The sequence below is a fragment of the Brachyhypopomus gauderio genome, chromosome 14, assembly GCF_052324685.1.
Source record: "Brachyhypopomus gauderio isolate BG-103 chromosome 14, BGAUD_0.2, whole genome shotgun sequence".
NCBI lineage: Eukaryota > Metazoa > Chordata > Actinopteri > Gymnotiformes > Hypopomidae > Brachyhypopomus > Brachyhypopomus gauderio.
In genome coordinates this window covers 8695744-8706209 of record NC_135224.1, presented here as the reverse complement: position 1 = coordinate 8706209, position 10466 = coordinate 8695744, and the positions used below count along the sequence as shown (strand labels likewise).

Sequence of the window (10466 nt, the reverse complement as noted above, 5' to 3'; positions counted from 1 at the left end):
AATCCTTCTTTAAGTCTCCTTGTAGGCTAACGTCTTATGAAAATGTCCAAAAAATATCAAAGAGATTCACTGGCTAAAGAAAATCTGCCAAATGTGAGGTAGAGTTTTAAAATGTGCATAGGTTTTCACTAAATTTGATATAATTTGCAAACACACACGCATACACGCCACAATACATGTGTGTGTGCTTACATTCAGGCGTTTATGGTGCTACATTCGTGTAGTTGGCTTTCATGATGAACACATATGCCAGCACCAGTGAGAAAAGGGACAGTACCAAGAGACCAGATGGAAGTGTAAACGGCAGCCTGATCAAGCACAACCTGATTGGCAACCTGCTGCAACTTTTTTTTTTTCTATCTTTACCTCCTTTTCCGTCAAGGCCTGCTCAACTTCATTCATCTTTCAGCAAAGAAAATATACCACAAAGACTTTCCTTCACTTTTCAAGATAACACACATGGGTGGAGCTGCACCCAGGCCGCTTCACTGTTCCAGTATTACAGTGTTTGTTCACTTGACATTTACATCTGTCACATTTGATGAGCATAGCAACTATCTGTGTTAGTGAGGAATCCTGGTCGTCACTGAAGAATAATAATCAAGGTATGCTTCAACTGTTAATACATTATCTTTTTCATTCTCTCTCTCTCTCACTCACTAACACACACGCACACGCACACACATAGCAGAATTTCAATTAAACTGAGGTCAGGACTGGGACGTTTCATTCTAAAATTCAGAATTTCATCTATTTGAGCTACTTTGTTGTTGACTTATTCTTCTGTTTTCTCATAGTGCATGTCTTTCGAATTTTGGATCACAGATACTTTGTCATTTCTGCTCTAGGATATCCGGATACCGCTTGGAGCACATAATTTTTGCCTTGGCGCAGAAGAGTGGCCCCATAACATTATAGTCCTCCCACCATACTTCACTGTTGACATGAGGTTCTACAGTGGACACGCGGGGTTTATTTCTTATTATTATTCTGATTATTATTCTTTTATCTTGGACACCTTTATTGAGCGTTTCTCTTGTTGCATTCTACTGAACACAGACAAGTTCAAGATTTGCCTGCAGAGCCTTACACGTCACTGTAAGGTTCTATGGCACTTCCGTGAGAATATCACAGCATGCATAGGCAGTGTAGCAAATGTAATGAATTTATTCCATTTGTAAACTATCAGCCTGACTGTAATCTGATTTAGGCCCAAGTCTTCTGAAAGCCATTCTAACCCCATATCAACTTTAGCCTCAACAACCTCTAATAACTTCTAATTTCCTTTGAGATCTGTTTTGATCTAACCTTAGGCTGTATCACCACGATGTACATATTTTAACAGGATACTTTTGTGAACAAAAGCAACCAACTGTGTATATGTGTTTTTTTGTTGTTGTTGACCAGATAAGCCAAAAATCTACAATTCAATTGACTGGAATACCTGATTCCAGTGACCCTCTTTTTAAATGATAATTTTGCAAGAGCAGACAACGCCTTCAACACACATAGGAGGGGTGAGGGGCTTGGGTATCAGGGTTGGGTGGGATGGGAGAAACCAGACAGAGGGAGAGAGAGAAAAGAGAAGTACAGGAATCAGGGTGGAGTTGTGGGGGAAGAGAGATGCATTTGTCACAGGCACAAATGGAGTTGCAGTCATGGCCGTTCCACAACATTTTTGAGTGATTCTGAGTTATTAATTGAGTTTTAGCAGGAAATAATTTTAACCGTTTTAACTATATATTAAGCATTGATAAGGCAATGTAAGATTATATGTTATATATACAGAATGTATTTATTAAAATGAAATTGAAGATTACATTATAGGATTTAAGGCAGGTATCTAGATAATTCTAAAGGGTCCATAAATAAAATTTTATAAATTATATTAAATTATATTGTGAGTGTTTTGCATGGGAATAATAAAATATGATACAAATGATATCAGAACAAATTTGGAAACAGTGATTCTGTGTTCAAAACAATAAAAAGACTTAATTAACCAACCTACTCAAAAGTAGACATTTGTATCCATCTTGATTCTTATGTATTATCCTCTGCCCTCAAACTCAAAGCGTTAGACACTAATTGGGTGACCCAGTATGATGAGGTGCCACAGAACTATTAACTGTGTTAAGAATACAAAAGCACAATGGATTAATTACAGCTATCATTACAGTCTCCATGATTCTACCAACTTTCAACAGCTTTCACTAAACATTTCGAAGAGGTCCTGTTGTTTAAATTAACTACCTTTTATGTCTGTTATATAATAGCTTGACAAAAACACTTTTTAATCCTGTGCCTATTCTAGAGTGTGGATGGAGAGTATGCCCAGGATTAGGCTTGCTAGTGTAAAATAAGCTAAATATCTTTCTATTTTAGAAAATAGTTTTACAGTAATTTAATTACAAATTATGTATACTTTAATTTTAAAAAGATTGGTTGCCAAGTTTTATTTATTTGTTTAGATTTTTTTATCATGTATTATGTCTGATGTACTTATTCATTTTTTATTTAAGATATTTCTTGTTTAGTTGTTTTATTTGTAGGCCTTATCTTTGAAAAAATGTACCTCAATTGTCTACAAATCCCCTAAGCACAGTCATACATCTGTTTAGAATGTCAGTGCATGTATTGTTTGATGGCCATGGATGTAATTTTCTGTCCTGTGCATAGACATAATTGGCAAAGAATGAACAGCGCACATTATTATAGCACATAACTATCAGTGTTTATCAGAAGAGAAATACTTATTCTGGTCTTTGTAAATTAATCACATCTATACCAGGTCGCCCTCCTCACAAAAAGAAGCTGTATTTTAAGCTGCATCAATAAGAAAGAGACAGTAAATCAGTTTTTAAAATCTTATTTCCTTATTTTTGGCCATGTACCCTAAGCTTGAAAGGCGACCTAGAGCTAGATTTACATAAGACGACTGGGATACTTGCCCCCTTGTGGCTACCTGAGGAAATGTCTTTGCAGTATTTTATCACCCCGGGGGCTTGTCTTTGGCAGTTAGGCTACTAGGACCTGCAACATGCTTCGACAAGCTTTGTGTGCAAAGTGAAAAATACCGTTAGGATTTCCTTTAGGAGGAACAGTGGTGGCAAGAGTTACTACCTACTAAGAAATCTATGATTTTATCATCATCGAGGATACTGTTCATTCAGCTTTAGTTAACAGTAGCATGAATTAATCAATAATAATTCATCCATAATATTAGTACCAAGAATCAAGTTTAGTGTTAAGAGTCTAATGTTAGCAGTATAACTGTATTGTCTTCAGTTTTTGCTCAATCTTGGATTAGCTAGATCTCAATGTTTACAATATATTGCTGAATAATATAACCAAAGGACAGTATTTGTATTTACAGTGCACTGCTAAATAATAGCAGTGAATATGTCCACTTGAAAGTCAGGGACTTTTATTCACAAGTCACTTTAGATAAAATAGTGGGCTATTTAAAATTAGATAATGGTAACAATTTTATCCCGATGGGTTTCGTAGTTTTTATATTCCAGCTCTGTTAAACTAACCAATCAAACAAACAAAACCACAAATGTTGCATTCTTATTTCAAACTAAAGACAGAATGTGTTCAAATGCAGATCTTTTATAAAATCTAGATGTAAATTAGGCATATGACAAATTATTTATAGCTATTTGGAATTTTAACAAAGTACTGATTTTGGCACACAAATAATATATTAATCCTTCTGGTGATTTGGATACCAAATTTACCTGCACAAGCTTATATGTTACAGACATCCCTGAGAACACACAGGAATAACACAAAGTTCAATGCTTCAGACTACAGATTATTTGATCTGGTCTCTGCTGATAAAAACACTCCCAGCTGTCATATCTTTCAATCAGTCAATACAGGCGTAATGGTGAGAGGGGCATCGTTCTTGCCCGACTTGTTTGTACAGGGGCTGAAGAATGGGTAGATGGCTTCTGTGAAAGTATCTGAGAATGTGTAAATGTGCACCTTAGCTTCCACATTGTAGAAAGACACCTGGCCTTTCTCATAGTCCACAAATACTCCAATCTTCTGAGGTTTCAGGTTGACGGGAATGGTGGTGGAAGGCTCTGTTCTGAAGGCATACTTAGTCTTGTCTCGTAGGCTGAGGAACCAGTATCCATTGCTGGGGTTGACAGTTATCTTGCCCTTCCTGTTTATAGAGCGGCTGGCCACGCCTAGGTCCCAGTCAGTCTTGCCACCCACCTCTACTTCCCAGTAGTATCGCCCACTGGTAAAGCCCTCTTGACCTAGCACACACACCACCCGATCGAAGCGTTCAGGGTTCCTAGGAACAAGTTGGTTCTTGTCACTGCACCTCACCGTCTTTCTGTCTTCTGACAGGATGAGACGAGGATGGGCAGTGTTTGGGTCCAGGTTTATGTCCACTGTTAGGAGTGATTAGAAAATACATACCATAAATAGACTGATCTTCATCCATTGCATATTATAATCATGGCCTAATTATTGCTTTGAGATTAACCTTTAATTGCATAGTAAATAATGTTTTGTTTATACAGCACCTTCAACAAGCTCAAGGTTGCTTATATCATTCGAGACAACAGAATATGCTAGAGCAAATATATTTTGGCAATGAAAAATTACAACAGGTCTTAGGTCGAGTTACGGTAACAAAACTGTACAACAGAATAAAACAGCAAACATAAAGCTATTATGTTTCACCTTAAGTTCACAAAACCCAGCTAACAAATCCAACCGCAACTAACCAGACTCACGTCAATGTTTTTTTTTCTTCGCAAACCTAAATTTAGACTCTCACGTTAAGATTAATCCCCAAGCGCGTGACGTGTGACGACTGTGGCGAACAGCCAATACTAGAGAGAAACATCGTCGCGTGGCTTTTCCTTTATGAGGCAGAGCGACGAATGGGCGGCTAGTAATCCGGAATATAGCATTTATAATGACAAACAAAATAACATCCAACAATCCCCAAACAATTTCCTGCTAAATGCAGTACGAACGTGGTACAGAGAACGATGACTGGACATTTACCTTTTCTACAAAGCCCAATGAAGATAATATAAGCTATAATATGGTAAAATAACCTGACTGATTAATGGTATGTAGGCTACTGTATTCTTTTTTTTTATAGTAGGCCTAAGTATTTAAGCTGCAACCCGAGTAACGACATAATCAACTATCAATAAAAAATAACAGATAAGAAATAACAAAAGCAAAACAGTCTGGAAGGACCCAGCCTCCGCCAGATTATTAGAGACGTCTTTAATATCTCGTCTTTAATTTTGTGTGCATATAAATTGATTCTTAATGAGCGGTTGGGCATTCCAAGCAAACTTTATGCCGGGAATCCAAACAGTAGCTAAAACAAAAAGACTGTCGTACAGTTCCAAAATACCACAAAATTACAGTCTCAAAATTGCGAAAGAACTACCCCCCCCCCCCCCCCCCCCCCCCCGTACATGGAGGGTGGAACCAGACTGCAGTAGCTAAGCTTAGGGAATAATGGCGGTGGTAATGCAGACAGGCTGCCAGATAAACTCTTCTCGTTGAAGGTAGCGTTGGCAGGCTAACATATGTTTACTGTACTGCAAACCGGACTTGGCTGTCTGCAGAGAATCTGTTTTTGATGTGAAGTGCAGCCAAAACCCACCTACTTTTAAAACAGGAGACTGTTTGACTGACATGCAGACTAACCAACCGCAGTGTTTGTCGTGACGTGTTGTGGCATGTGGTAAGTAGCTAGTGGGGAAAATGCTGAGTCATCTTAAAATTAAAATCTTGAATAATGTACAGTTAGGATGCTAAGACCTTCAATACCTTCTTTTCACTCAAGTAGTTATTGCTCCAAAACTATATACTTTAATATATACTTTTATACTATATACTGTTTGCTACTGGTTAGCTGAATAACTTACAGATTTGTGTTAAGTGAATGTGGATATGAACGAAAGGTTTGCCAGCATTTACAATAGTAAACGCGCATGTCAGTTGCTTTACACTGGAATTCAGTTATGATAGAAATGTTCGACGTTACTGCCAGTAGAGTTAATCCTTTGAATCTCACAGAATGATGATAGAAAAACAGATAAAATACCTAAATACACGTACCTGCATACTCCTGTATTCTCTTCACCTCTGCAAGACAGTGGTTTTGAAAAGAATTAAGTTACAGTCAAACGAAAATAAGTGACTGAAAGATCACTACTTCCAATACTTACTTGGCTGTTGTTTTAATGGTGATTGATCAATTAATGCTGGTAAACCTGCATAAGAAAACAGCAAATGCAAATGATCTCGTAGCCTATCTAATAGTTAACAAAGACAGATTTTTGTAAGGATGCAGAAGGTATGTTTTTCAAAATTCATGAGACATTGAGTTTAAATCATTAAATAAAATTTAAACCTTAAACAATTTGAGACTTCTTGTAGATTCATGTACAAACTATGTCATTTAAAATTCTAAAATGTCTGTTAATCCACTGCGTTGCAGTGACACCTATTTCAGGCCTGGACAATGGCTACATTACTCAAAATTGTACAATTCTTTTTATCCACTAGGTGTCAGTGTAGTTCACTGAATCAAAGACGGACGGCCTTACAGGTTTCGTGAAGTCTCTGAAGCTCTTCTCGGAAGTTTTGCAGCAGCTGACAGACTGAGCTATAGATTGCTTTTGTTCCGCTAAAATCACAATGCACAGACACTCCAGCCCAGTCTTTGACTGGTACAGGGGTGTTGAGATTGGTGTAGCTCTGTGGACAGTAGGACAAATTCAATAGAATCACCATTTCAGCTAGTCAAGAACAGCTGCAGAAACAGTTCCACAACTGTAAAACTAACAGTTGTGAGCTTCCATACATCAAAGAACAAAGTTCCTGCTTTGGATGTATACATGTGTGCGCTTACCCTCAGTCCACTAATGCAGTCATCTGTCTGCACCAGACTAGCCAGCACGGCACTCCTCTTCCTCAGCTCCGCGAGCTCCAGATCAAGTTCCCGGATCATGACCTCGGCCTGGTGCTCTGCCGAGCGTCGGCTCATCTCGATCACCTCCAGCAGTTCAGCCTGGCCGCGCTCGATGGAGTTCAGCAACGCGCCGAACACGCGCATGCTGCCCTGCGTCTCCTTCTCAGCAGACATCTGGAGAAGAGGGGGTTGTGAGTACACATTGGAGTGAGAGGAAAAGCGGATGGAGAAGACAGGGTGGAGGAGGGAGGAAAGAGGTGGTGTGGTAGGATGGTGAAAATGAAGTAGAAAGTAATGGAGTAGAAAAATTAAAATGAAGGTATCTTGTGAACATAATGTAACATAATGTAGAGTTTACTATTTGAAATGTCACATTTTTGTTTCGTCACATTTCCAGTTATTCCTCTCAAATCTTGCTAAAATACAAATACAAATGTTTATAATATTTGCATCTTTGGTTAAAATGCATCGTTCAAAACACTTGAAAGGTGTAGTGTTAATGTCTGAAAGCTTGAAAAGCATGTTTGTGTTCAGAACGTTTTTCTTCATGTCGGTGACTATAAATAGCCCCCTATAAATAAAGATCTTTAAATATAAGTAATAGCTTACTTTGATTTCTGCCAGTAATATTTTGATCTCCTCTATCTTGCTCAGCCTCTGCTCAATCATCTCCTGCATTTTTGTTTCTGTCATGCCAATCTGCATCTGTGTTAAATGCAGAACCCAGCATTCAAACAGCAAATCAGGAAGTAATAGGAAGAAACTAGAGATTTATTATGCATGGAAAGTTTATTAAACTCAACTACTTTAAGCACTAGTTTTCCTCTGAATTACATTATGTCTACATTTAACTTTAAAGTCTTTTAAAATTTAATTCGCTGAATGCATATTTCAGCATTTATAAAGAATCATTTCCATTTCAAAGCGACATGTGGTTGTGTGGGAACGGATATTCATACCTTACTGCTCAGCCACTCCTTTTCAACAGAGATGACGTTATGTGATTGGTGATCTGTATCACTGCACTCAGAGCAGATACACTCTCCATCAGATTTGCAGTAAAGGTCCAGTTTGTGGTGGTGGTGTCTGGGACACCGAGGCACCTTCCTTGCATCTGCTGCCCCGCTCAGAGTGAACCTCCTCAGCGACACTTTCCTCGCAAACTCTTGGGACCGGCTGCCGTCCGAATCGCGTCCGTCCGTTGCTTTTTCTCCAAGACTGGCCGACTGGATGCCATTATGTAAATTGTAATCAGCGGAGAGCCGGTTTGCGATGCGCTGTTTCATCCTGAGGAAGAGGTCCCCGGGCAGGGTTCCTTGTTGCAGGGGCCTCTCTTCCAGGCTGCTCCCCAGCCGGCCCGACCCGCCACACGCCCCAGCCTCACCCTTCATCTGCTTGAACTGCTCTGTGATCTCACGGAGGGTGCGGTTGATGTGAAGCTCGGGCTTCTTCTTGAAGCTCTCCTTGCAGAGCGGGCACTGGCACAGCCTGGACCCCTGCCAGTAGTGGCCGATGCAGGCCATGCAGAAGCTGTGGCCGCATGGCGTGGAGACTGGGTTGTCGAAGATGTCCAGGCAAATGGAACACTGGAACTGCTCCTCAGAGAGGAAGCTCCCCAGGAACGGCATAGCTCTGGATGGACCTAGGGACGAGAAAGACTAAAGACTTTTAGTATTATTACGAATAATTTATTATTGAGATTTAATAGTCTTAATACTGTTAATAAGGAAGAGGCAGGAGAGGAGATGGGTGACAGAGTGATTAACGGAAGGAAGATAAGTAAGAGAAAGATTAAATGGAGACCTGAAAAGGAAGTAGTAATGTAATCTTCAAACACATCTGAACCATGAAAAAATTACTTTTTAACAAGCTACGGAGAGAAGCATCTGTTTTACCCTTTTGAGGTGTTTCGGCCGAAGAATGACGCTTAACCAGCTGATGCACAGATCTTTAATCTAAGGGATTACCCACTGAACTCACTGAACTCTACTCACTCAAGTCTCAGTTAATATCCAGTTAATATGTTTTCATGAACACACTCTTTTTTTCCATTCAGGCTTCATGTTAAATTTTAACATTGGTTTTATCAATATAAAATATGAATTTTAATCTATGCTTGATCTGTAAAAAAAAAAAAAGCGTTTATAATAAACCTAAATTTCAAACCAGGTACACAACATCTTAAAACCTACCATATCTTTTTGCAAGAATGCAGGTGACTGATACAAGTTCAATTTGCAAATCGTACATTCCAAATGACTGTAGGAAAGAAACCTTGTATTTACATGTAGTTATTAACCAAGTTATTAACTAATCGGTATTTTATATTGGTATCATTTTATTTGACCTGTTTTGACTTCATATGCGCTTATTGTGATGCTATGATAGATCCTGCTTCCCCTTTACACTCTATGTAACTTTACCACTTTTGTTGGTTGATGTGTGTGTATTAAAAGGCTTTGCTCAGTCTCTGTATGACTACAGACCTGCAGAGGTGTGCAAAGATCTGGTGTGGACCAGTTTGTTTTGGTTTTGGCTTGCTGTGAGTCATCTGGAAGGTCTGGAAAGTTAGGTCACCGTTTACGATGCAGAGGGTAGAACAGTTATGCAGGTTATGGCACTGTTAAACTCACTGTTCATTTTTCTCTATAGTTTAAAAATTTCTGTTTTTAAAAAGCCCCATATAAACAAGAAAAATAGCTTTGGTGATTGTCGTCATGTATTGTTTCCAATAAATTGGTTAGACCCGTCAATAATACGCAATTGTATTCCCAGCCCTGTACCATTTAAGATATGCTGATTCCATATTAGGCCAGGTGAGTGGAAATATCCACAGGTTTGTGATCACAGTAATAATCAAGGTTCATTTTCACCCTAATTACACAGAGGATTTTTACACAATTTGTATGGCTTCAGAAAAGAATGTGTTCTGCAGAGTAGCATGGTACCCACCCACTGAAATGTATAATTCTTTAATGTGTGTTGTCAACCAGCATATTGTAAAAGGAGATCCTATAAACGATGCATGTTTTTGCACATCAGCTAAATATATCTTAAGAATTTGCTTCCTCAAGCAGCAAAACATTCTGTGATATCTACGCAAACCAGCAACACATTTTGACTTGAGAACTTATGTCTTTCTTAGATTAACAGTTACAAAAGCACAGAAGTCGATGCTATATAACCAAGCTCTCTGCATACGCAGAAAAACACTTGTGGTAGCACATACCTCTTCTGAGTGCAGAGTGTAGGTTCTAAAGTCTTCTCTCTTCCCTGAGCTCAGCTGTGAGCCACAGTCCTCCGTTTTCATGCTCCTCCTTATATATGATAGTTGCTGTGAAGGCCACTGTGTGGAATTAACCAAACCATCTGGTTTTGACCTGTTCACGTCAGCTTGCTCTACTAACCTGTTACCTTCTTACTGGCTGGCTGCATGTTTAGAGAGTATACGTCTGGCTGGTTCGCTCCTGTACCTGTATGTCATTGTAGATTCCAT

At 39.0% G+C, this 10466-nt stretch overlaps 1 protein-coding gene across 2 annotated transcripts; it reads right to left on the bottom strand.

Annotated features, from left to right (window-relative positions):
• Window positions 1–1842: 1842 nt before the first annotated feature.
• Window positions 1843–10401, bottom strand: LOC143474962 (E3 ubiquitin-protein ligase TRIM39). Of its 2 annotated transcripts, none has more exons than XM_076972648.1 (8): window positions 10200–10401; window positions 7930–8628; window positions 7580–7675; window positions 6911–7144; window positions 6606–6756; window positions 6225–6269; window positions 6115–6141; window positions 1843–4412 (listed from the first exon to the last, which is right to left on the bottom strand). In XM_076972648.1, the coding sequence occupies exons 1-8, from the start codon at window positions 10278–10280 to the stop codon at window positions 3871–3873; spliced, it is 1875 nt and encodes a 624-aa protein (XP_076828763.1). In that variant the 5' UTR covers window positions 10281–10401; the 3' UTR covers window positions 1843–3870. The 2 variants fall into 2 exon arrangements, with proteins under 2 accessions (XP_076828763.1, XP_076828764.1); XM_076972649.1 differs by having other exon boundaries at window positions 7930–8612; window positions 10200–10307.
• Between the last annotated feature and the right edge of the window lie 65 nt (window positions 10402–10466).

Bases quoted from the DNA above. Each gene is read 5' to 3' on its own strand.
- LOC143474962 (XM_076972648.1), bottom strand. From the start codon at position 10,280: ATGAAAACGGAGGACTGTGGCTCACAGCTGAGCTCAGGGAAGAGAGAA. The intron at 8,629-10,199 runs GTATGTGCTACC...AAAAGTCTTTAG, and splicing joins ACACTCTGCACTCAGAAGAG to TCTTTCTCGTCCCTAGGTCC. The intron at 7,145-7,579 runs GTAAGCTATTAC...CCTCTTCTCCAG, and splicing joins TATTACTGGCAGAAATCAAA to ATGTCTGCTGAGAAGGAGAC.